At 37.0% G+C, this 27,656-nt stretch overlaps 1 protein-coding gene across 1 annotated transcript; it reads left to right on the plus strand.

Annotated features, from left to right (window-relative positions):
• Nucleotides 743-26,983, plus strand: LOC109840439 (replication protein A 32 kDa subunit A-like). The gene is made up of 10 exons (XM_020409089.1): nt 743-1,088; nt 1,256-1,363; nt 1,442-1,539; nt 1,634-1,681; nt 1,752-1,829; nt 5,959-6,037; nt 6,165-6,257; nt 6,351-6,433; nt 26,456-26,524; nt 26,595-26,983. The coding sequence occupies exons 1-10, from the start codon at nt 981-983 to the stop codon at nt 26,683-26,685; spliced, it is 855 nt and encodes a 284-aa protein (XP_020264678.1). The 5' UTR covers nt 743-980; the 3' UTR covers nt 26,686-26,983.

The raw sequence follows: 27,656 nt of genomic DNA on the forward strand, positions 1-27,656 counted from the left end.
TGTTTGATTCGCATAGAAAAAAAGGAAAACTTTTGTAAACAAAGCAGAGAAGGAAAAAAATCTGACGTGGCAGAGTTTTCATCAATTTCACTTGGTTGGGGAAGGAAATCGGAGAGGGAAAAAAATCTTAGTTGGCGGCGATTTCAGCAGAGTTTTCCCTCTTCCATTCGAGCGAACCAAAGCGGCACAAAGAAATGGACGGAAACAAAAAAGCTGACGTGGAGGGCTAAAAATCTGACGTGGAGGGGTTTTCTGAGTTTTCCACCCCTTATAATAGCGAACCAAACAGCCCCTTAAAAATAAGAAAATAGATGAGATGAGATGAGTTGTCATTATATTATTGAATGATGTGACCCATACTTAAGGAAATTGTTTTCCTAGCTTTTTGGGAGAAAATAGGTGGAAATAAAATGTTAATGAGATGAGATGAATTGTCACAATCTTATAGGATGATGTGAGTGATTTGAAATGATGAGATGAGATGAGTTGAGTGATGTTATGGATAAAAATAATATTTTATTAGATGTTGTAGATGAGTTGTTGGATGAAAATAATATTTTATTGGATATTGTGGGTGAGTTTTAGGGATGAAAATGAATGAAATTATACTTTTTGAGATTTCCACATTTTCATTTCCATTTCTTAGTTTTTAGGAAATCAACCAAACAGACCCTAAAACAAAAAGGTTTTTATAAACGCTTTTGGTCTTTCTCATTTTTCCCCAACATGCAAATATCTTTGAGATATCAGGAGATATCGATCGAAAATTAAATTCTCTCCCTTTGATAAAATTTCCAAAAGCGAAATTGGCGGGATCAATGATCTCCGAACTATTTAAATTCGCCCAAACTAGCATCGCTGTCCATTCGTCAGCTTCGCGCCTTCGTCTCTCTCCAATCTCCATCGTCCGCCATTAGGATAAGGGTTTGCTATCGCGATCTAGGGTTTCATCCCAATTGAATCCGACGACGACGACGACGATGCCCTCAATCAACCAGTTCGATGGACCTTCTCTCTTCGCCGGCAACAATTTCATGCCCTCTCAATCCACTCAAGCCCCCGATCCCGCTTTCTCTGCAGCGAAATCAGTCTCTCTCTCTCTCTCTCTCTCTCTCTCTCTCTCTCTCTCTCTCTCTCCATCTCTCTCTCTCTCTCTCTCTCTCTCTCTCTCTCTCTCTCTCTCTCTCTCTCTCTCTCTCATCTCGATCAATTGTTTTCTTTACTCAGTTCTTACTTTCTTTGTTTCTGATCTTAGAACCACGGGCCTCAGAGCTTAGTGCCGGTAACAGTGAAGCAGATCGCTGAATCCCTCTTCTCTAGCGACGATAAGTCCAACCTAGTCATCGATGGGGTCGAGGCCAATGTAATCTTCTCTCGTTTTTGTTGAATTTTATTGATTTTCCCCCTTTAAAACCTCTAATTTAGCCCCTTTTCCATCCAGTTTAGGGTTTTGGGAGTTGTGGTAGATAAGGTGGGGAGAGCTACCGATGTGTCTTTCTTGCTTGATGATGGTACCGGAAAGATCGAGATCAATAGATGGTGAGGCTTCTTTTTTAGTCTACACTCTAAAGAGATACGTTTTCATTTAGTTGCAGGTTCTTTATTAATCTTTTCTGTTTTTGGTCAATTTAAGGATAAGCGTGAGCGTCCCTTCAGATTCAGTGGAGGTGGCCGCTGTTGAGTAGGTGTTCTTTATTCGTCTTCTGCGCATCTTTGTGCAATGCGTTTGATCTGTATGTACTTTTGTGAAGGAATGGGATGTATGTTCTAGTCCATGGTCACGTGAAAGAGTTTCAAGGCAGGAGGCATGCATTTGCCTTCTCCATAAGGTATGAAAATTGGCCCTCGGTCTCTGGAATGCCTCTGAGATTATTTTTTATGCATGAATGCGTTGGATTGAATTTAGACAAGAGTTAGCAAATAAACAATGAAAAAAGACAGTAAAGAAAATCCAAGAAAAGAAAAGAAAAGAAAAGGGGAAGAAGAAAAAGAAGAATGTTCTTTCTTCTTTAAAGGGTAATCTGGTTGTACTTTTGTGTATATGTGGCTTGGAACTAGATCGTATTGCTTATTCGTTTGTTGGAAATGGGGTAACATTTATCCAAGAGCTGAAAGAAAGAAAATCAGAAATTTATTAATCAGAAATTAATTAAGAGAAATAAATAAATAAATATATATATATATATATATATATATATATATATATATATATATATATATCATATATGAGAAAAATGGAGAAACTTGGAGGCGCGAAGCTACTTGGTAGTGATGTGGCTTCATCTTGCCCCTACATCACACATTGAAGTTAGAGCCTCAACCACCCTTCACCAACTCCAATGTAGATGTAGGGCAAGATGAAGTCCACATCACTACAAAGTAGCTTGGTACCAAGTTCTCCATTTTCTCTCTGCTCTCTCTCTCTTATATATATTATATACTATATATCTATATTATATATATATATATATATATATATATATATATATATATATATATATATATATATATTATATATATATATTATTATATGAGACGCGGACAAGCAAAGTTGCAAGATAAAATAACTGGAGAAGTGTATAGCTACAGCAAACGAGTTGCTTATGGATAGATAGCTAATTAAGCCTCAATACAATATGTTACTCTAGAGCTTTCTTGTGGTTTAAGTGCAAATGCTTTGCTAAGCTTAGCCTGCTAGCCACTAGCTAACAATTGCTTTGCTTGAAATGCCTCCAACTAAAACTAACAACAGCTTTATTCTTTGGTTTACTTGATGGAATTTAGATAATAACAGATCATTTCTTGATTTAATTTTCAACAAGTAGTAAATAACATCAACTTCAAAATGAAATAAATTGGTTGTACAGAAAAAGAAAAAAGGTGCTGGAAAAAGAAAACAGGAGAATGATGGAATAATGGAATATCAAATCTGGCTAAATTTCTTTAAGTGGTTGCTGGGAAATATTTGAAATGAGTTCAAAACTAGGTAAATAAAATGTTGGAATAAATTCTCCAAACTTATAGAGTTATAATGATTAACATTATAACTGCACATGCATTAAAATAAGATCTGAAAGCATTACAAGGGACTTTTGGGAATTCGGATGAATATTAAGGGATCTTTACAAGGGAAAAAAACTATTTACAGAAGGTGACTGAAACAGAACATTCTGGTAAGATTGATTGGTTATGAGAAAAATGGAGGTCACTTTTTTTGGAGTAAAGAATGAGATGTGAGTGTGGTTCCAGATGTCATATATTGTTAATTTGTTGTGTGACTTTATGATAGAACTAATAGGATACAGGAACTAATAGGATGACCTTTAGTTTGTTTAGAGAATGCAAAACATTGATGCCGTGTACAAAATGATGGGGAGGGGATCATTGGTGCTATCTCCTGTATATTTGGGGTAAACAAGGGGTCACAAACAGCTAGGGTCAGGATATCATATATATAACTGACCGAAATTTAAAGGAGCAATTTGTAGTCAGCTCGAGTAACGGCATGTTGGGCTTCATGTGATGTGAAATAGAAGGCGAACTGAATTTTGATTTAAAGAAAGATATTCAACGTGTGTTGCAAGATTGGAACTATCCACATGTATTTAGAGACATAAAAATTGCAAAAAATTGAACGCTCTAAACACTAGGCATGTGATTGCTGATGTTAAAGGGATAACACAAACTATATCTATTAGCTACTGGTTTGGTCAATGTGTTAGTAGGTTAGATCATGGCAGGACCCATATAACAATATGGGTTATCCGATTTACTAAGATTACTTGATTATGACCGGACAAGATTTTACATGATTGATACCTGCTAAATTTTTTTCAGGTTACCTGCTCGTGTTGAAATTGTCGCACCTTGAGAAAATGCAATGACTGAGTTTTTCTTCTAGGATTTAGTTGACCCAGAGTATCACCCATTGCTTTAACCACATCATGAATCATTGTGTTGGAAGCATATTCTGATATCAATGTGTACAAGATCTGAACATCCATTACATTCTCCACTTCCCCTATATGTAGATTATCTCCTCTACTCCTCTTGCTTCCTCTCCTACTCCTTTGTAATTACGTAAGTCAATGAATGTTGTAACTTTTGCCATTCTACTCAAAATAAAAAAATAAATAAGAAAAGTAGCCAATCACGAAAATTTAGCATACAGGCTTGTTATTGTTATAAGCTTGTAACTTTCTTGTTTGTATTACCTATGAGTCTATGACGTTGCACATTGATAAGTAATAAATTATATCTTGTCTGTTTAACTGGTATAATTATATATGATGTACATTATAATCTGGTTATCCTGCTTCATGTATATGTAGGTTGTGCCTTAAAGTTAACTTTTATGATTCTTACATCTCTGGTATTTAGAGATATTTATGAATAACGAATTTTGTATATTTCCTCATGTTGAAGCATTTACAGATATTAGACAACGTTAGATTCTCTTTGTTATGTGTTGTCTTGTTCCACTCTCTTATGAAGTGTTGATAGAAGTGAAATTTGTGTTTCTGAGTTATAGTTCATTTAGTTTCCATCATTGTGTACTTCATTAGCTTCTGAGAAGCATTTAGCATGCATTCAAGAACCTGTTACCTAGGTATAGCCAGAGGAAGATATAAATGCAAGTTCAATGAAGTCAAATTTAGTTAGTTCTATGAGGAACACTCACTATGTTACATGTGATTGAGCAGGCAATAACTAGGAGACCAATTGTGGGTTTGTAGTCAGTATCTCATTTTCAGTTATGTTCTCTCTTTATAGTGTATAAAATCAAAGGCGTGAGTAATTTTTAAAATTTTTCTCTTGTTTCTTTCCCCTGTTATTTGTTCTTTTTGCTCCTTCTTTGTGTGTGGGCGTTGCTTTTATGGGGGCAGGGAAATCATCCCTACAGAGCACTCTGACCCATAAGCTTTTCCAATGAAACCCTAAATTATTACCATTATCATAGCTGATTTTCTCCCTTCATCTAAGGTTGAATCGGAGTATTATCAATTGCTTAAGAGTATAATCAATTGCTTAAGAGTGAGCTTAAACTGAGATTTAACCTAAAGGGTGGAGCAGGATTAAGAGCTTTGATGGATTTAAAACTTTGTTCAAAATTGTGCAATCCAGAGTTACGAACTGTCTGGAAACTAGAAAGCATGACCTACACAGTGAAAAAACTCAAGGCCAAATGAGTATTATAGTTATTTAAATAGGAGAATGTATGAACAGTGATACAATGTCAAATGATAATATCATTTTTGTTTGTTCACCAATATAGTTCTAAATCGTACAATATCGTTGTCCCCCCATGCCCCATTTTACAATCCAGCTATGATAATGCTGTTCTCCAACATCAATCACCATCTTCCTGAGCAAATTAAGAACCATAAACCTCCTCTCATGATATGTCTTGAACTTATTTCCTTCTATCAAGGTTGCAATTTCTTTCCAACCTAGTTACTTGAAATTGGTTTTTTTTAAGGGAAAAAATTACTTGAAATTGCTTACATTTTAGTCTTTTAGATAGGCTAAGTAGTTGATGTCTTTTGGTTACTGAGTCTCATCTTACCTTTGGTTTTCCTTATATACAGATTTCTTTATGGATCAAGCTAGTTTAGTGTAATGCATCTCTCAACAAGAAAAGTGAGCTTAGGCATGTGATATGTTGCTCCATGAACCTTCAGTCTTTAATTATGAGTTGTGCAAAGCCAAAGCCTACTGTTTCATTAGCTGATTTGACAGATAGTCAAATATTATTAATCTCGCTGTTGATTAGGAAATAAGCCTCACTGCTTGTTGCTCAGATGAAAAGATTCTAGGAATTTTGATGTGATACTTGCAGATCATTTAATATCATGAAATACAAACTTCTTGCTGAAACTATTTGCCATACCTTGATTACGGTTTTGTTTGTCTCTCATGTCCTAGTATTTTAATTTAATATCTTATCTTTCTTTTCAGGCCTGTGATTGACTTCAATGATATTTCTCTCCACTTCATTGAGTGCGTATGTGTACATCTAGAGAACACCAGACTGAAGGTACCAGCATTTGTAGATGATTTATCGTATCATTCAACATCAGACATTTGTATAATTGGCAATGCCTAGCATTGTTATGTCTGACTGTGTCAAATATCTTTTCCCCCTACTAACTGATAATTTACAGGGAGGTGCTCCAACTAGAATCCAGATGAACCCAGTTATTAACCTGACTTTGGCAAATGGAACTAATGGATATCAGACTCCTCTTTCCAATCAAGTATACTGCCTACCTTATCTTGGTATTTGATAGTTGATACATTATTAGCTAAAAAGAATTATATATTATAATTGATTGCTTTTATTCTTCTAGTTTCCTCAAAATTCAGGCATGGGTGCATCAAAGAATGATATTTGTTCTGTTGTTCTTGGAATTTTCCAGGAACCATCAATTCTGTGAGTCTCTGGAATTCTGATCTATTTCCTTTAAATTTATACCGAGGTAGAACTGCTGCATATTGAATGTTAAAGCTTGCTTTAGTTGATTCTCTGATCTAACCTATATTGCTCTAACGCTAATCAGTCTACTTAATACTATTTTCTATGTTTGCATGACACATCTTCTCCTTCTATTTTTTTCATAATCTCTGTTCTGTTGCACTAGAGGCTTATTCTTTATAGGGATTAATGCTTTGTCAATGGTGGTCAAAACATATTAGCAAAATTAAAAAAATTATGTTAGCCACAAACAGATCCAAAAACCAAATTATTCATGTTATCTGAGGACAACAAACCTCTCAATACAATTTGCTAAACTTATACACAACTATTCAGAAAATATATTAATCACAACCTTTTCTATTGAAAACCAAAAGTAATATCCAAAGCTAATAGGTTGATTAATCTTTTCTCCTGTGAAGATTCACCATGTCCTATGTGACATGAAATTAAATGCTTGGATTATAATGTTTCTTTTCATTTTAGGGGTTTTCTTTATATCGGACATCCCAATTAGGTTTATTGTGATATTAAATTCCCATTGTGTCTTTGAATTAGACGTGTAAATCCTATTAGTTGTTTGAAATCACCCTCTCTAGTTAGATGGAACTCTATTATGCATAATATACTATTAATTCTCACCGTGCCCATATACACCATTAAGGTGCGCTCTTCTATTAGAATGCTAATCCTGACAAGAAAATTTCCTTTCTCTCCTTCCTCTCCTGTCGTATCATCTAAACTTATGCTCTGTCTCCTTTTCCTAGCTCTCTTCTAAAATCCTTTACTAATGCTACTTTAACAGATTTCCAAATAATTACAAATTCACTGCAAAATTAATCATTTCAAAGGGAAGGGCTATTTGCTGATAATAAGTACACCAAAATTTAACCACTTTGAAGTTAAATACTTCTTTTTTTAGAGAAACATATCCTGAAGTTTTTCAAAGTCACTTAAAAGAGTTTAGTTACTGGTCTTCTGATACATAGTTATTTTAACGTTGGAATTTACCTTACTAACGTGAACTGTTCTCTCATTCTCCGGTGATATTATTGTTGGGTTTTATACATATAATTCAAAATTAATCATGCAGCGGAAATTAAAATAAAAACCAAACAGGATCCATGCGATCCAATTGATTCAAAAGGAGTTTAAGATTACGAACCTGTTTGTGCGCAGATTACCGAATTAACACCTTAATTCAATCGGACTCTAGGTGCTGCTTAAGGAATGAACGCCATCTATCAGTATCCACACACGAACGATCACGAACGGATGCAAGGGTGCTAGCTCCTTTTTGCGTCGGCTAGGGTTTTTATTTTTATGAGAGAGAATCAAATCAGAGCATCACAAAAGTCTATTTATAGTCACGTTAACCCTAACGTGTAGAGAAATATTTTGGGGATATCTTGTTCAAAATAACAGAAATTTATTTCTTATTCAGATAATAAGAAATAATATTTTCTCTCTAAAATATCTCAAAAATAACAGATTTTTATTTTGAATTTTACATTTAAAATTCGAAATTGCCCAAAGAAATCCTAGCCCGTTCATCACGTTCTTTGTGTGCGACCCACTAGGTTCATATTATGTTGGCAGTGGGCCCAATCCTATTATAAACCCACAAGTCATAAGTGGCTTCTAGCAAGACATTATGACTACCCAAATAATATAAATATCGATAGTCTGATTTTAACCTAATCAATAGTACATGTTATAATCCTTTTGTCACACGATATCTTGTTTGAACATAAGTCATGGTACATGTCAAACTTATATTGTTCAAACATATAATTTCTCGATCACTAAGTAGACTGATAAATTCAAATGACATTGATTACACTATCAATTCATTTGAGCATGACCATGTATTTCTCAGTCCTACTTATCGAGGGGTCCAATAGATATCTCTCTCTCATAAGAGGGATAAATTCCATCTTTATTATTCACTATCCTCTGCATAATTCTCATCATGTCCAATCATAACCTTTATGATTATCCGATTAAAGATAACGTTTGATTATGTTAAAACACGATGTTCCTCATGTAGGAATCTGTGATAATCTCAGGTCTAAGGATTCGATAACATAACTATTATGAGATCACTTATGACACTAACCCATGTAGTAATCTCATAGTGGGTCTATCCAGTGCTTTGTTCTCTAACAAGTACCTACAGGTTTGATATATATCACCATATATAATCATCTCATGTTTATCAATCAAAACTCATACTAGTCTTAATTTATCTTTATGCCCTTTAGTGATAAATAACTAGGGATAACATGAATAACATAGGTATTCATAAACATTAAAATAATGTTACATGCCAATAATACTAATGTGGAGAAAATCATTCCTTAAATGAAAATATAATCATTACATCAAGGTCCAAATATTTGGCCTAGGGCATAACCACTAACAATTGTCACCCCTTTGCTAATGGGGATGAAACTGTGGCCTCATCAGAAGAAATGGTTAATACCTTTTCTGCCCCTCTTGCCTCCTCATTATCCTTTCTTCTTCATTTCCGCCGCCTCCTCCACACCTTCTTGTAGGCATAAAAAATTTGCCTATAGGTTTTCGCACATAGCTCGAGATGAAGAAAAGACGATGAATGTTACTATCCGAGTCAAGGAGGATTATCTGAGTCAAAGGAGATCATTCGATACTATAGATAAGCTAAAAAGCACATGAAGTAAGTCGGCGAAGCGTACGAGTCTGTGAAACACGCTAAACAATAAAGGAACAACTCAACCGGGAGTTGTGTTTCGCCCACAAAAGGGCGAAGTGTGTGTTTTGCCCATTCCATGAGTGTATTGTCTATGGGAGGTTGTAGATCTCTTTGCGAGCTTTTCAACGCATCTTGGATCATCTCATTCCGATATCGGATGAGGGAGTTAGAGCCAAAATACCCGAGACAACACAAACTGTCTCGGAAGTGCGAGACAGTCGCAACTGTCTCGGAACTGCGAGATAGTTATGGTTGTCTCGCACCAAATCTGAAGAAGCTCAAAAGACAAAAGTTGTAGATATCTTCGTCAGCTTTCCAAACGTATCTTGGATCATTTTATTCTGATATCGGACGAGAAAGTTAGAGCCAAAATATCCGAGACAACAAAAACTGTCTCGGAAGTGCGAGACAGTCGTAACTGTCTCGGAACTGCGAGACAGTTATGACTGTCTCGCATCAAATCTGAAGAAACTCAAAAGATAAAAGTTGTAGATCTCTTCGTCAGCTTTTTAACGTATTTTGGATCATCTCATTCTGATATTGGACGAGAGAGTTAGAGCTAAAATACCCGAGACAACACAAACTGTCTCGGAAGTGCGAGACAGTCGTAACTGTCTTGGAACTGCGAGACAATTATGACCGTCTCGCACCAAATCTGAAGAAGCTCAAAAGATAAAAGTTGTAGATCTCTTCGTCAGTTTTTCAACGCATCTTGGATCATCTCATTCTGATATCGGATGAGGGAGTTAGAGCCAAAATACCCGAGACAGTACAAACTGTCTCGGAAGTGCGAGACACACAGCCCTGTCTCGGCCACAGAGTTGCTTACAACACGTTTTACAGTCGTAACTGTCTTGGAACTGCGAGACAATTATGACCGTCTCGCACCAAATCTGAAGAAGCTCAAAAGATAAAAGTTGTAGATCTCTTCGTCAGTTTTTCAACGCATCTTGGATCATCTCATTCTGATATCGGATGAGGGAGTTAGAGCCAAAATCCCCGAGACAGTACAAACTGTCTCGGAAGTGCGAGACACACAATCCTGTCTCGGCCATAGAGTTGCTTACAACACGTTTTTTGATGGTTTTTTGGCTTTATAACTGCTTGAGATCAACCATAAACGTGGTGAGACAGTTACAAACTGAAAATAGGCCCACTAACATTATAAAAATATGATATTTAAGTAGTGGGACGACGGTTACAAAAGGGGGGCTGAGCATTTTTTGGAGCAGATCCAAGAGAGCAGAGTGGCTATTACTTGAGCAATTGGACAGAGATTTTTAAAAGGCTTGGGCAAATTTCAAGAGTTCATCTCATTTCAACAATTCGGAGGTTCCTTAAGATCTAAGCTTTGACTTGATCTTGAGAAGAGTGTTCATCTTACTTCGATAAGATATTCACTGAAACTATTCTTGCTTCTAAACGAAGGAAGAATCCTCAAATCCTTCACGATTCAATCAGAATTCGTGATTCGGTGGTCCACGGGCTAACGCACCCCCGTCACAGGCAAAGATCCCGCGCAAGCAGCGATCCAAACAACGATCCTGCGTTTGTTTCTAAAGAGCTTGTAATTTGATTTTTATTATAAAGAGTAGTTTTACAAAGTACGAAGCTCACTTTTTTGTATTCATTATAATCGATAAACAGTTATAATGAATTCTACAACAGAACTTGTTCCTGACGCAAACAAACTGGCGACCACAGTAGGAGCCAACGGTCTCGCTACCGAGACCGTCGTGTCGCAGCCGATCAAGATACCGGTTGAATCCACGATCGAGTACGAATTTGACCAAGCGAAGTTTGAGGAGTATTTGTCATCATCATCTGCAAAATCTTCCTCGCCTCGCAAATGCAGGAAGATTTCGTCTTCTAAGAAGGTTTATAAATTTTCAACTCCGTCGAATATTACTGGTGAAGACTCTCGTCTGATTGTTGCTGAGGATTTTACTCGCTAAATTTTCAACTCCGTCGAATATTACTGGTGAAGACTCTCGTCTGATTGTTGCTGAGGATTTTACTCGCAACACCTCTGCTCACAATGACTCTACTCGGTGAAGACTCTCGTCTGATTGTTGCTGAGGATTTTACTCGCAACACCTCTGCTCACAATGACTCTACTCTAATTAAGGAGTCACTGAATCAAAGCCTATTGGCACTGACGAAGAGGGCTCGTCAGAGACTACGTCAGCGTCGCACTCGTCAAATGGCTAAGTCCTTGGAACAAACCGACGGGGTTTGTTACTACGCGGACCTAAAGTCGAGGAAATATCAAGTGGTCCAGTCGCCTCAACGACAAACCACTCACATCTCTGCTAAACTTACGACGGAGGAATGAGTTCTTGTCAAAAGAGCCCGTTCGACTTTTAAGGAACGCATCCAGAAGCGCCGTGCAAACGTCGCTCGTGCTCGTGCGCTGGTGCGATAAATACAAGAAAGGAAGAAGGAAACAGTGGCCAAAGAACCACCAAAACTCCGTCAAGTTTGGATTTCAAAGTCCGAAGTTATGCAAAATCAGCATTCGGAGGCCGTCAAGACTCAGCCCTTTGGCCAAGACGGTGGAGATTGTCTCGCTCAAAGAGCCTTTGTTCGAGATAGTCTCAACTGTCTCGCCCAAAGAGACTTTATCCGAGACACTAGCAAGTGTCTCGCCCAAAGAACAGCCCCCGAAGCTAATCCTTCGACTCCATCGACATCCGCTCCTCGTCTGTCTGTTCCAAATATATCTGCTACACCATCAGTGAAGCATTGGGTCAACCCTGACCTGTCAAAGGTTAAAATCACAATGGCGGATCGCGTTGGTCCTTTGCACGAAGATCGAGGCAAAACTCTGGTCAAGGAATGCTTGGGTCCGGTGAACAAAATCCAAATAACTTGTTAGGCTGGGGGTCGTACACGTCCTCCCACCAACCTAAAGCAATCCCAAGTTGGGAAAATCCCGATTTCCACCCGCTTGGGGGTTCATATCGAAGCTCAGAAGCTCGTTAAGACTCCACACCCGCAATGGGGTGGTTCTAAACGTGCGACTCTTGAGAATGCTAACAAGACTTTACATTTTCAGAAGAAGACGTGTCCACCAAAAGACGACGTTATACCTGAGAGGTCACACCAATAGACGATAGGGTACTCTGACAATCGTACCGATGAGTTATACTATCAAGCTGGGGGTGTAAACAAATCTCAAAAGATGATTATCCGAGAAATGAGCTCTCATTGTTTTTGTCAGCAATTCATTAGAGTAGTACTATCAGAATATGACTACTCCAAACGAGAAGTCATCCCGCAAAGAGTCTCAGTGCTCCAGAAGCTTTTCACCGAAATGTCAAAGTCCAAGCCGAGACATTTCCACAAGAGAAGATCAGTTGTCCAAGATGACGAATTCTCTGAAGTCACCATCAACATGGCTGATAAAGGAAAATCTAAGCGGCATTCAAGTGAATCAAATCCCGACTTTTTCTCGGAAGGAAAAGTCAATCCAAGAATTGCTCAACGGATGTCTCGACTCCAGTTAGGAGCCATCAGACGTAGGGATTACAAGAGAATGCATGAAGGAATGTCCTCGGAGGATGAACTTTCGGACACTTGTTCTGCGATCGCTTCGGATGATACAATATCTAGCACGGGGCAAGCCAGATAAGTGTTCACAATCACTCCTGATCAGTTTGCTCAAATGCTTCAAGAAGCTCTAGCTAAGCAACGTGAAGAAATTAGAGCTGAGATGAAGACGAAGATGGAGTTGGTTGTCCAACAAATGAGAGAATTACAAGCTCAACGGTTTTAACCTCCTGAGTCCAGTCAGCGAGCTGAATCCAGCCGTCGCACTCAGAATATTGTAGATGACAGTGATCCAGAAATGGATGAAGTCATTATGACTGGTACACCTCCCAATAACAATAACGTTATGAGTGGTTCAACGGATCCTCCCAACAACGATATTGGGGGTAGTTCAATTGCACTTCTTAATAACACCGGGGGTGGTCCAATTATTTCTGCTCAACATCACTCAAAGAGAGATGAAGATGAGGATAAGAAAATGCAAGACCTTGAAAACAAAATCAATACTTTGATGTCCGCTCAGGAAGTAAAGAAGACGGGTATTCCGTATCCCTATCCAAGAGAATGAGATTCAATACCGTACCCGACAAAATTCAATCTGATTAACTTCACACCGTTTGACGGGAAGGGCTTACCTACTCAGCACTTGATTTATTTCAAGCCTCACTTGTTAGACCCTAGAGGGGGGGTGATTAGGGTCTTATGCTAATCTAATCCGATTAAATGCCAATTAAAATTAATTAACAAGTATATTCTTGCAAGATAGATATACAAAGAGTTATGTGAAAGAATATGCAATATAAACAATGAGATATATCCTAGATGATGAATTATATATATGCAAGGATATATAAATTAACACAAGGGGTAAACAATATGAACTAGATAGTGGATCATATAAATAATGAGACAATGGCGAAATGAGCAATGAGCATAAATAAGAATAAACGCCAAAGCACATTCAAACACACAATATGATCACGGAGTTCGGACCTTCCGTCCTACGTCTCCGCTCCCCACTCCCGGGGAGAAATCCACTATCAACCGGGTTTTCTACGTTCACCCGAATAACGTTTACACCTCACAGTTATCGGTTTTCAACGCTCACCGATCAACGTCACTCCCCACACTCGGTTTCTAGCTCACCGAAAACCTCACTACACACTCGGTTTCTAGCTCACCGAAAACCTTACAACACTCACAATGTAACAAATATAAATTTGTTCTCTACAATAGATGAGAACACAATGAAAGCACAACTCAAAGTTACAATCTCTCACAACCCTAATATATTATGTATGCAAATACAATAAGCTCAAAGTGGGTGTGTGTAACAATGAGTGAAATCAAAATCAAACTAAACTCGAGTATAAAATCTAGCATATAGAAATTATAAACAAAGTAATAAATAGCTAGAAATGATTTTAGAGATTCTTCTCTGAATAACAAGATGGAGAGATGGAGATTGAAGCCCAAACAAGAAGATTATCTCCTCCACTTGTGAAAACCAAAACAGCTTTAAACCAAACCCCTTAAACACACTTAAAACCCTTGTTTAAAACTTGTTTTAAAAACTTCAAAAACTCTCTTGGTTAGTTTGAAAAGACATCAGCAATGGGGTATATATACCCACTAGAAATCTCAGCAAAAACCCCCAAAACAAATGACAAAACAGCCCTCAGAGAAACAGCTCAGAAATAGCCGTTAGTAGCCAATGGCTATATTGTCCGTCGACCGAAAATTCCGTCGGTCGACCGATGAGAGCAAAAACACGAAGAAAACGTTCTGGACCATCATCGGTCGACCGGAAATTCTGTCGGTCGACCGATTTAAGCTCTCGGTCGACCGGACCGGTCGACCGACGACTCTCTGAAAAAATACTGACGAATGGTCAATTGACCGGTCGACCGTACCGGTCGATCGAAAACTGACATTCTAGAAAAATCGGTTTTAGAGCTGATTTTAAAACTCTGTTTAAAAATATCAAATAAATTCAGAAAAATGTAAAACTTTAGGGAATGATTGTAGACATGATAATATAAAAATATCAAATAAATTCAGAAAAATGTAAAACTTTAGGGAATGATTGTAGACATGATAATACACATGATACAAAAACGGGTTTTCTAAAAAGACTTCCCAAATGAGAAATATCATCATTTTACAAAATAGTCCAAAACATGAAAATGTAAACATATGAATCTTGACATTTTAGCTTAACCATGTTTTGAAACATTACAAAATGATTTTGTAGACTTAATAAAAGATGTATATGATTATTGTTAAGTCTATAAACCAAGAAAACAATATTTTCACAAATACAGTAGAAAGTAAAACGTATGAGTATGTATATGAAAATATATTTGTTTCATATCTTTAAAATTAAACCAAAACAACTTATCCACATAATTTTTAGAATTTATTTGTAAAAACTTTGTTTGTGGATAAAACTAAAAACCAAGATGTATATGTATATAACTATATATATATATATACTATGAAACTAATAAATGTGTGTGTGAATATAATATTGAGCTTAGAGTATATAACACACATAATATAAACCTATACTAAATATACCCAAGATTGATCTTGATCTTCATTGAAGCTCAACTTGGTACACATGCGGATGAAGCTTGAACTTGATCTTTAACTTTGAATTTGCAAGGCTTCACCGACATTCCGCCAACCTCCTTTGGATATCATCGTTGAAGCTCTATTCCATCCATCCTCCAACAACGTTGTTTGTCTACAATACATAGGAATGCACAAACACTAGACAAACAACATTAGTAGTAAATTGTTTGTAAATCATCATCAAAACAAGAAGGCTAACAATCTCCCCCTTTTTGATGATGACAAACAATTTACAAAAAGGATATATGCATGAAAGAAAATGAACTTATAAATTACAATTCACATGCATATAAACAAGAAGGAATATACATATACTAACAATATTTTTCCCCCTTTGACAACATCAAAAAGGGGACAAATGAATTAAGAGAGCGAAAGCTCCCCCTATCAATAAGCAAAAGGGGACAAATGAATTAAGAGAGCGAAAGCTCCCCCTATCAATAAGCATAGGTGAGTATAAAAACAAAGATAGAAAAGGGAATAGCTCCCCCTATCAAAATGCCATATGAAGATATGAAGTGAAGATCATGACAAAACATATGTGAGCAAGCATAGATAAAAAATATGCTAAACATCACTCACATACAAAAAGATAATGAGAACACATATAAATATGTCAATATGAGAATAGTGTCTCATTAACAAAAACATAAAGATCAAAAATAGATTTATGAAATCAAAAGAAAAGGAACATGAAAATCGTGTAAATGTTTTCAAATGAAAACAAATCAACCAATGAAATCATAAATCACAAGTAAAAATATGAAACCAAATCATCATTTATTTAAAAAAAAAAATCAAGAGAGGTAACCATATCTAGCTTTTGAACTAGTAACAACCCATATAAACATTTTTAGCACCCGGTAAACAATATTTGGGAATAAACACCCAATAACTCCGGAGGGTTATATAAACATTGTCCTCTCATCAAGATCGAAACAAATTCAATTATAAATTTATTTTCATAATCAAAATATTTTAAGACATAATTTTAAAACCAAGAAAGGATAAAGTAAGAACACTAAAATTCTTGGTTTAAAGTTTAAATTTGTTTTGGTACCCAAGAACTCTTGGTACCAAAAGATTTAGGGACATGACCCCTATCATTTAAGCTCAAAACCTTAGTAGGGTTATGAACCCTCTTAGGTATATGTGGTGCACTAACATGATCAAAACAATATTCATTCAAATGACCCTTCCGATTGCAATTTGTGCAATGAAAGAGATCCATTTGTTTTTGTGGACCATTAGCTCGTGCACGGGAATCATTTGCAAATAAAAATTTTCTTTTAAAATTATTTTGCAAATGAGAAACATTCTTAAACAATGGTCTATTTAGAACATATTGCAATTTAGAAGCTTTTTGTATATCAAAACAGTATAAAAAAACAAAATTTAGCAAGATGTCCAACCCTACCACAAACATCACATTTAAAAACATGTGGTCTATTGGAAGCATTTGTCAAATGAGATTTTCTTTTCAAATCAAAGCAATATTTGGCCAAATGACCAAATCGACCACAATAATCACACTTGAACACACTAGCATGCTTATGATAAACTTTGTGAGAATGAGCATGTGAATGTGTAAGTGTACAAGATGAAGAAGCTATATGAGATGCACAAGGAACATTAGAATTCTTATGTTTGTGTGCATCATAACAAAACTTAGCTAAATGACCTTGACGGCCGCAAATAGAACACTTATAAGTTTTGCTATACATGTGTGCATAATGAGTAGATGATTTTGATTTAGTCTTGGCACACATGTCCATAAGCCTCTTATGATTATTAATGCATATTTTCAAAGTTGAATCTAAAGATGAAATACTATTTTTCATAAGATTCAAATCTTCATTTTTAGGCACATATGCATTTTTAGAAGTAGAACATAAATAGTCATTTATAAATGAAGCAGTGTTATTTTTTATGTTCTCTACTTCTAACATGGCATCAATCTTAGCATGAGATAAGCTAGAAATGGATGATGATAATTTCTCATTTTCCAATTTTAACATATCATTACTTTCTTTAAGAGCAACATTTTCTTTGGAAATGATATCAAAATTGGAAGCTAGCTTCTCATGATCGGATTTTAAACTAACATGCTTGCTTTGTAAATCAATAAAATCATTTTGCAACTTGTTAAAGGCATGTAATAATTTTTCACTAGCACAAGCAAGTTCATCACTAGATAAATCATTATCGGGTTCGAACTCGCAAACCTCACTAGGGATATCGCCTAGTGGCCGTGTGCATGATGCTCCACATGAACTTGAAGCGGGATCCTCCAAAGCTTGTCGGATCGCCTCCAAGTCTCCTTGATGTGCTTCTATGAATATCCACAATTTGTAAGCACTATCAAAATGAGCAAGTTTGTTAGAAATAGAAGAATCAAGTGCATGAAGCATATATTCTAACACAACTTTATTCATAGTAAACAATCTTTTATCATTTCTACTCCACTTGGATTTCTCCATAGTGGGTACAATATAAGCATCATCAATAATTCCCCATAAATCAATATTTTTAGATTGCACAAAAATTTTAAATCTAGAAGCCCATTGTGCATAGGGAAAATTAATGAATTTAGGAGCAACATTAGATTCATAGCCTAACAAATGTGCACGCTTCATGATGTGGTCCGCCAAGTTAAAAAGAATCGAAGTGGACTCAAGATTCACGTCCACCAAGAACTGTTGGACCCTAGAGGGGGGGTGATTAGGGTCTTATGCTAATCTAATCCCGATTTAAATGCCAATTAAAATATTAACAAGTTGTATTCTTGCAAGATAGATATACAGAGAGTTAAGTGCAAGAATATGCAATATACACAAGGTGATATATCCTAGCAAAGAGATATACTATGAGATATATGCAAGGATATATAAACAACACAAGGGTAAATAATCTAAACAAGATAGTGGATGAAATAAATGAGTAATGCACAATTGGCGATATAAGATAAATGCAAAAACAAATACGCCAAAGACAAACTCAAACAAGCGATATGATCACGGAGTTCGGACCTTCCGTCCTACGTCTCCGCTCCCCACTCCCGGGGAGAAATCCACTATCAACCGGGTTTTCTACGTTCACCCGAATAACGTTTACACCTCACAGTATCGGTTTTCAACGCTCACCGATCAACGTCACTCCTCACACTCGGTTTCTAGCTCACCGAAAACCTCATTACACACTCGGTTTCTAGCTCACCGAAAACCTTACAACACTCACAATGTAACAAATATAAATTTGTTCTCTACAATAGATGAGAACACAATGAAAGCACAACTCAAAGTTACAATCTCTCACCACCCAACTATACTATGAAATCAAAATCAAACTAAACTCAAGTATAAAATCTAGCATATAGAAATTATAAACAAAGTAATAAATAGCTAGAAATGAGTTTAGAGATTCTTCTCTGAATAACAAGATGGAGAGGTGGAGATTGAAGCCCAAACAAGAAGATGAGCTCCTCCACTTGTGAAAACTTCTTCACAAACAAAACAAACCCTTAAACACACTTAAACCCTTGTTTAAAACTTGTTTAAAAACTTCTTAAAACATTTTTTTTTTGAAAAGACATCAGCAATGGGGTATATATACCCACTAGAAATCTCAGCAAAAACCCCAAAACAAATGACAAAACAGCCCTCAGAGAAACAGCTCAGAAATAGCCGTTAGTAGCCAACGACTATATTGTCGGTCGACCGAAAATTCCGTCGGTCGACCGATGAGAGCAAAAACACGAAGAAAACGTTCTGAACCATCATCTGTCGACCGGAAATTCTGTCGGTCGACTGATTTGAGCTCTCGGTCGACCGGACCGGTAGACCGACGACTCTCTGAAAAAATACTGACGAATGGTCAATTGACCGGTCGACCGTACCGGTCGACCGAAAACTGACATTCTAGAAAAATCGGTTTTAGAGCTGATTTTAAAACCCTGTTTAAAAATATCAAATAAATTCAGAAAAATGTAAAACTTTGGGGAATGATTGTAGACATGATAATACACATGCTACAAAAACTGGTTTTCTAAAAAGACTTCCCAAATGAGAAATACCATCATTTTACAAAATAGTCCAAAACATGAAAATGTAAACATATGAATCTTGACATTTTAGCTTAACCATGTTTTGAAACATTACAAAATGATTTTGTAGACTTAATAAAAGATGTATATGATTATTGTTAAGTCTATAAACCAAGAAAATAATATTTTCACAAATACAGTAGAAAGTAAAACGTATGAGTATGTATATGAAAATATATTTGTTTCATATCTTTGAAATTAAACCAAAACAACTTATCCACATAATTTTTGGAATTTATTTGTAAAAACTTTGTTTGTGGATAAAACTAAAAACCAAGATGTATATGTATATAACTATATATATATATATACTAAGAAACTAATAAATGTGTGTGTGAATATAATATTGAGCTTAGAGTATATAACACACATAATATAAACCTATACTAAATATACCCAAGATTGATCTTGATCTTCATTGAAGCTCAACTTGGTACACATGCGGATGAAGCTTGAACTTGATCTTTAACTTTGAATTTGCAAGGCTTCACCGACATTCCGTCAATCTCCTTTGGATATCATCGTTGAAGCTCTATTCCATTCATCCTCCAACAACGTTGTTTGTCTACAATACATAGGAATGCACAAACACTAGACAAACAATATTAGTAGTAAATTGTTTGTAAATCATCATCAAAACAAGAAGGCTAACATCACTTGGGTGTGATATCTGAAAACGAGGCTTTGATGGTCCGGTCATTCGTTGGTACCCTTCGTGGGCCCGTCTTCGATTGGTACTGATGTCTCAAACCTGGTAGCGTCAACTGTTGGGATGATATGGAAAGTTTGTTCCTCAGTAATTTTTTCGATGATGACACCGAAGTGTCAATCGGAACTCTTATGGATGAGAAACAAAAAGACGGAGAGTCAGTTGATAATTTTGTCAAGCGTTTCCGTAACAAGACAATAAATTACAGAGATCCTGTCACAGAGGAGATTCATCCTTCAGACATGCCACAACAATCTCTCCATTAATGTTTTGAAAGCCTTGGGGGTCGTGCCTTCAGTAACTTGGAAAGAGTTAAAACTACGTGACGAACAAGCTAAACGCTTCCTTCAAAGAAAGAAAGCTAAAAGAAGCCAACCGACGATATCTACAACCGCTGTGAATGTCAATCAAACGTCACAACAGCACCCGGAGGCAACAGAAGACTCCATATCCGAAGTTCCAGAAGGAGTATCCTTTCGAAGATGATGAAGTTCCAGTTATCTTGAAATATCTCCTCGTCAACGACAAAATCGAGCTACCACCTATTAAAGATCAGGAATAAGCTAAGAGGATTACGGATCCAAACTACTGTGCATATCACAGGAGGATTCTTCATCCCACCAAGATTTGCTTTGGACTCAAAAACAAAATCCAAGTCTTAATTGACTCCGGCGTCATAACGGCGAAACAAGCCAAATAAAGACGACATTTACTCCATTGGGTACACGAGTATAAACTGTTTTCCCTAACTCCGATGAGTACACGAGTATAAACTGCTTCTCCATGTAACTCCGAAGAATATACGAGTATAAACTGCTTCTTCATGTAACTCCGAAGAGTATAAGAGTATAAACTGCTTCTCCATTTCCTCCAACGGGTATACGAGGTTAAACTACTTCCCTTATTTTCAACAACGAGAAGTTTCTGGAGAATATTACTCTTAATATTCTTAAGGATAACCCAATAATGTGGCCGAATATAATTGGATTAAGATTCGCCAAAGAGCTGGAGGTGGAATACCTCAAATCATTCTAATGGGAAGTTCCTAGAGAATATTACTCTTAATATTCTTAAGGATAACCTAATAATGTGGCCGAATATAATTGGATTCAGATTCGCCAAAGAGCTGGGGGTGGAATACCTCAAATCATTCCAATGGGAAGTTCCTAGAGAATATTACACATGGTATTTTTAAGGATAACCCAAAACCGATTGATTATTCAAGGTGAAAACCAATCATTAGAATAATTTATTCTTAATCATGATTAAGAACCTCCCACTGTGCCTATTTAATCATTTTCAAGATGTTTAAAACCATCCTACTGTGACTTTCGGAGCACTATTTTGTTAAGATGAGATTCAATGACTTCATCGGGTCAATCTTTCCTCACGAAACTCCCACTGAGTAATTGTGGAGTGCTTAATAATTCACGGTCCTCCATCACAAAATCTCTCAGTGATCAAATTAATTGACGGTGGGTCCACCAAAATTCTTCACGGTTGAATCCATTCAAACTCCTACTGTGTCTAAGCCTTTAACATCCCCACTGTTAAAGTCCTGACACGACATCCAAAATTTCAATCAGCTGATCCATAGCGATGATCAAACCCCTTCGTGTTAAGTCCTTATCGCTTGACACCAAAAACTCCCACCAGGTGTTGTGTACAAGTTAACATTCCCATCGTTATTTATACCTCGCTCCCACTTTTTATTTGGTCAAACCTTCCTACACTTAGGATCAAAACCAAAATCCCCTCTCGATTCTTTCCATGAACGAGAGGTTCACATATTGAACGATCAAACCTTTAAACAGTTAGGATCGTCTCAAACTCTCATTTGGTCAAACCTTTAAACAGTTAGGGCCAAAGCCAAAATCCCCTCTTGATTCTTTCCATGAACGATGGGTCCACATATTAAACGATCAAACCTTTAAACAGTTAGGATCGTCTCAAACTCCCATTTGGTCAAATCTTTAAACAGTTAGGGCCAAAACCAAAATCCCCTCTCGATTCTTTTCATGAACGAGGGGTCCACATTTTGAACGATCAAACCTTTAAATGGTTAGGATCGTCTCAAACTCCCATTTGGTCAAACCTTTAAACAGTTAGGGCCAAAGCCAAAATCCCCTCTCGATTCTTTCCATGAACGAGGGGTCCACATATTGAACGATCAAACCTTTAAACAGTTAGGATTGTCTTAAACTCCCATTTGGTCAAACCTTTAAACAGTTAGGACCAAAGTCAAAATCCCCTCTCGATTCTTTCTATGAACGAGGGGTCCACATATTGAACGATCAAACCTTTAAACAGTTAGGATCGTCTCAAACTCCCATTTGGTCAAACCTTTAAATAGTTAGAGTTAAAGCCAAAATTCCCTCTCGATTCTTTCCATGAACGAGAGGTTCACAAATTGAACGATCAAACCTTATAACAGTTAGGATCGTCTCAAACTCCACTCGGTCAAACATTTAAACAGTTAGGACCAAAATCGGAATCACCTCTCGATAAATGAAAGGTTTCCACACATTCTGCACTCAGTCAAACCTTTAAACAGTTAGGACCAAAGCTGGAATTTCATCTCGATAAATGAGAAATCCACTTTTAGATTGGATAATCAATCCTTTTAACAGTTAGGGTTATCTAAATCTTCTCGATTCTCGAAGTGGAGATCCCACTCTTAGTTTCACCCTTCAGATTCTCGAAGTGGAGATCATACTGAGTTTCTTTTGTAGCAGGCTTTCTCTCCAGTGTCGGGTTCATCTTTTCACCAAAAAGACGCAACCCATCAACATTTTTAAATCCATGTTTTATACGTAGGGGACGTTATCTCAGTCCCTTATTAGAGATAAGTCTATGTATAACACACATTGCCGGGTGGTACGTTCCTGCAAAAATGACCAAACCTATGTATTCAACATCATAGTACAAAGTCTAAGAGAGTTTATTCTCTTAGCACAACGTTACATGCAGAACGGACTTAAACAATTTGCATGCTAGCCCGATTCAAACGGTAATCGGTAAAGGCTTATCAAATCCGTTGATGGCTGAGGATTTGCCAAAAATCCTATAAGTATTTATTTTGAGTAGGATAAACAATCATAATAAAGTTTAAGCTTTGCCAAACTTAAGGAAGACACAAATTCAGCCCGAAGGCCACCTTTCTTCAAACGGGACAATTGAACCCGCTTCAGACACACGAGGTAGGGTATACTGTCTCGCGCACACAAGACAGCATCAAAAAAGTCTCTCCAGTGATTGTGGTCGTATCAGCTCCAATGACTGGTCCTACAATCAAAATCCCTTTGTGTTTAAGTAAAAAACCAACAAATGTATAATGGTCCATACCAGGAGAAACTCCGTACAGGCAAATGAATCGACATCAACAATTGGTCTTACAGTCTCTACACTTGGGCTTGTCATATCCCAACGGCAGTCAACGCGTTGCAACGAAAGTCTACTCCAGCCAACGTGTCGATAATTCCGTCGAAACAAGACTCAGGATGAAACGTCAGTTCAAGGAATTAATTCAGGGAGTTCAATCGTGACTCAGATACAAACTCCCGACGAAGGTGATTAGTTCAACGTCAATCCAACGACACGAGCTAATTCAAAAATCAACACGTCAGCTTCAGTTCAAGATTTTGACAACGATCAAGCGATAAACGTAATACCGAAAAAATTTCAGCTATCCGACAAAAAAACTAAATAGACTGAAAGTTGAAGAAGTCAATGAATTAACGGCCAGGCGTATCATATCCAAAGTATTCCAGCCTCTTTTATAAAAGAATGAGGCTGAAACACTTTGGAGGGGGTATCTGTAGGCATAAAAAAATTACCTATAGGTTCTCGTACACAGCTCGAGATGAAGAAAAGACGATGAATGTTACTATCCGAGTCAAGGAGGATTATCTGAGTCAAAAGAGATCATCCGATACTGTAGATAAGCTAAAAAGCACACGAAGTAAGTCGGCGAAGCGTACGAGTCTGTGAAACACGCTAAACGATAAAGGAACAACTCAACCGGGAGTTGTGCTTCGTCCACAAAAGGGCGAAGTACTATGTGTGTTTTGCCCACTCCATGAGTGTATTGTCTATGGGAGGTTGTAGAGCTCTTTGCGAGCTTTTCAACGCGTCTTGGATCATCTCATTCCGATATCGGACGAGGGAGTTAGAGCCAAAATACCCGAGACAACACAAACTGTCTCGGAAGTGCGAGACAGTCGCAACTGTCTCGGAACTGCGAGATAATTATGGCTGTCTCGCACCAAATCTGAAGAAGCTCAGAAGACAAAAGTTGTAGATTTCTTCGTCAGCTTTCCAACGCATCTTGGATCATCTCATTCCAATATCGGACGAGGAAGTTAGAGCCAAAATACCCGAGACAACACAAACTGTCTCGGAAGTGCGAGACAGTCGTAACTGTCTCGGAACTGCGAGACAATTATGACTGTCTCGCATCAAATCTGAAGAAACTCAAAAGATAAAAGTTGTAGATCTCTTCGTCAGCTTTTTAACGTATTTTGGATCATCTCATTCTGATATTGGACGAGAGAGTTAGAGCTAAAATACCCGAGACAACACAAACTGTCTCGGAAGTGCGAGACAGTCGTAACTGTCTTGGAACTGCGAGACAATTATGACCGTCTCGCACCAAATCTGAAGAAGCTCAAAAGATAAAAGTTGTAGATCTCTTCGTCAGTTTTTCAACGCATCTTGGATCATCTCATTCTGATATCGGATGAGGGAGTTAGAGCCAAAATACCCGAGACAGTACAAACTGTCTCGGAAGTGCGAGACACACAGCCCTGTCTCGGCCACAGAGTTGCTTACAACACGTTTTTTGACGGTTTTTTGGCTTCATAACTGTTTGAGATCAATCATAAACGTGGGGAGACAGTTACAAACTAAAAATAGGCCCACTAACCTCATAAAAATATGATATTTAAGTAGTGGGATGGCGGTTACAAAAGGGGTTGAGCATTTTTTGGAGCAGATCCAAGATAGCAGAGAGGCTATTACTTGAGCAATTGGGCAGAGATTTTCAAAAGGCTTGGGCAAATTTCAAGAGTTCATCTCCTTTTAACAATTCGGAGGTTCCTTAAGATCTAAGCTTTGACTTGATCTTGAGAAGAGTGTTCATCTTACTTCGATAAGATATTCACTGAAACTATTCTTGCTTCTAAACGAAGGAAGAATCCTCAAATTCTTCACGATTCAATCTGAATTCGTGATTCGGTGGTCCATGGGCTAACGCACCCCCGGCATAGGCAAAGATCCCGCGCAAGCAACGATCCAAACAACGATCCTGCGTTTGTTTCTAGGGAGCTTGTAATTTGATTTTTGTTGTAAAGAGTAGTTTTACAAAGTATGAAGCTCACTCTTTTGTATTCATTGTAATCGTTAAACAGTTATAATGAATTCTACAACAGAACTTGTTCCTGACGCAAACACTTGTCTTTCCCTGCAAGTGTCTACTGGTATTCTAACTCGTCCATGGGAATCTGGAAAAATGTTCCATGTATATAGCTCTTAATCAATCTTAAATTTAGAACTTGGATGGAAGAGGCTAACATGTGATGATTATGAATAACCTGATTTGGGGTGGGGTATAATTTTGGAAATCTAATATCAAAATAATTAATTCAAGAGGAAGATTTGCAGATCTAATATCAAAATAAATTCATTTGAGAGGGGTTCAAGTATTAAAAAAACAATATACACTCTATTCTTTAATAAACCTAGAGCTATATGCTCAGCATTCCTCATTCTCTTTTCATGGGATATTGCTGAATATTTTTGAATTTTCTGAAAAGTTTTGAAACCTGAACCTAATGATTCCCTAATGCAAACTTATAAACGACTTGCATGTTAACTGAAAATAGACTTGTCATCTAGGTACAAAGAGTGCTTTCCATGACAAGTTGACTCAAGTCTATCTGCTTAGTTGTATGCCTGGACCTACGATTTAATGAAGCCATTCATGGAACAGCATCATCAAAGTTTATCTATAACCCGCCAACTATTTGGGAAAGGCCTGACATTTTTTGTTAGTGGCTATATCCTTTTTTGTGTTTAACACATTTGTACTTCTAATCAAATCTGTCCCCCACAATTTATATCCATCGTCTTTTCAGCTCTTCTTTTTGCCAATAAACCTTGCCTTTTTGCCAATAAACCTTGCCGGCTGGCAGTAAGAGAGACACTTTCATATGCGAATATTTTAACACTTCAAATATTTTGTGCCAGTGCTCGTGAGCATGGGTTACATATAGATGAGGTATTCAGAAGTCTTGGAGTACCAAAGAACATGATCCTGTAATACTCTCACTCTTGCTCCTTATTCACTTATTCGTTCATTTTAGCTGATTATTTTCCTTTTTACCAGGGAGGCAATAAACTACCTTGTTGATGTGGGCCACATATATTCAACTATTGATGAATACCACTTCAAGTCAGCAAGCAGTGGTCATCAGTAACTCATCCCTCAGCCAGTTTAAAAGTGCACAAACTCACACAACACAGTAAAACTACAAATAAAGGCAAAAATAGATGCTTGTGAAAATATTTTACACTGTTGAAAATTTCCAGCCACTTGTCTTGTACAAAGTACAAACAGAGAACAGTTCTCCTCGTGCTCCAAGTCTGTTAAATGCGTAGAAAAGGTATGAAACTGGCGAGTAGCAGTCAAAAAGAATTATCGATTTCTTGGGCATTCATTGTGAATATAGACACTGAACAATTCATAGCATATACCTTGATATTTTTCCTCAGATATCTTCTTCTATCTTAGTTCACGCTATGGACTTGACTTCTCTACTAAACTGTCTTGTTCTTTTTGTCCGGTGTATGTAACATAACCTTTGTGCAGTAAAATTATTAGAAATATTTGAGAAATTGAGTGGTAGGCTTTTGATCCACAAAGCTATTAGGTGTCTAAGGATGCTAATCATTAGCAACTCTTATCATGTGGTAGGTCTACCTGAGTTTTGCTTTAAGTTTGGATGGCTGGGACCAAATCCACTGTGCTTTAGGTGCAAAATTGAGTTCTAAATTGCACCAACTTACATTTATTTAGGTTTGATAATTGAGTGATAGTTGGTGATAACATTTTGTGAAGTGAATGGGCTATCCACGTGTCTTGTTGGTCCTAATTAATCAGTGATGAGAAGATGGAAGTATTTCTGGATAGGGATAGAGAAGTAAGTCAGCAAGTACTCTCATATTGAAACTTATCGTTTGCTTTATTCTTTCCAAGCTCCTATTTTTTGAATAATCATTTGTGGAAACTCTCTGGCATTCTTTACTTGTGTTTTGTCTGCTTGATGCCAGTCAACAAATATAAGATATATTTGACCACATGACACTGTTTGTTAGCATTACTTACATACATAATGTCTCCAGGCTTCAATAACTTTCTATGTTAGACTTACAAAACCATCTATAGTTT

This window comes from Asparagus officinalis, chromosome 5, assembly GCF_001876935.1.
Source record: "Asparagus officinalis chromosome 5, Aspof.V1, whole genome shotgun sequence".
Classification (NCBI taxonomy): domain Eukaryota; kingdom Viridiplantae; phylum Streptophyta; class Magnoliopsida; order Asparagales; family Asparagaceae; genus Asparagus; species Asparagus officinalis.

Bases quoted from the DNA above. Each gene is read 5' to 3' on its own strand.
- LOC109840439 (XM_020409089.1), top strand. From the start codon at position 981: ATGCCCTCAATCAACCAGTTCGATGGACCTTCTCTCTTCGCCGGCAAC. The intron at 1,682-1,751 runs GTAGGTGTTCTT...ACTTTTGTGAAG, and splicing joins GTGGAGGTGGCCGCTGTTGA to GAATGGGATGTATGTTCTAG. The intron at 6,434-26,455 runs GTGAGTCTCTGG...ATTTTGTGCCAG, and splicing joins TTCCAGGAACCATCAATTCT to TGCTCGTGAGCATGGGTTAC.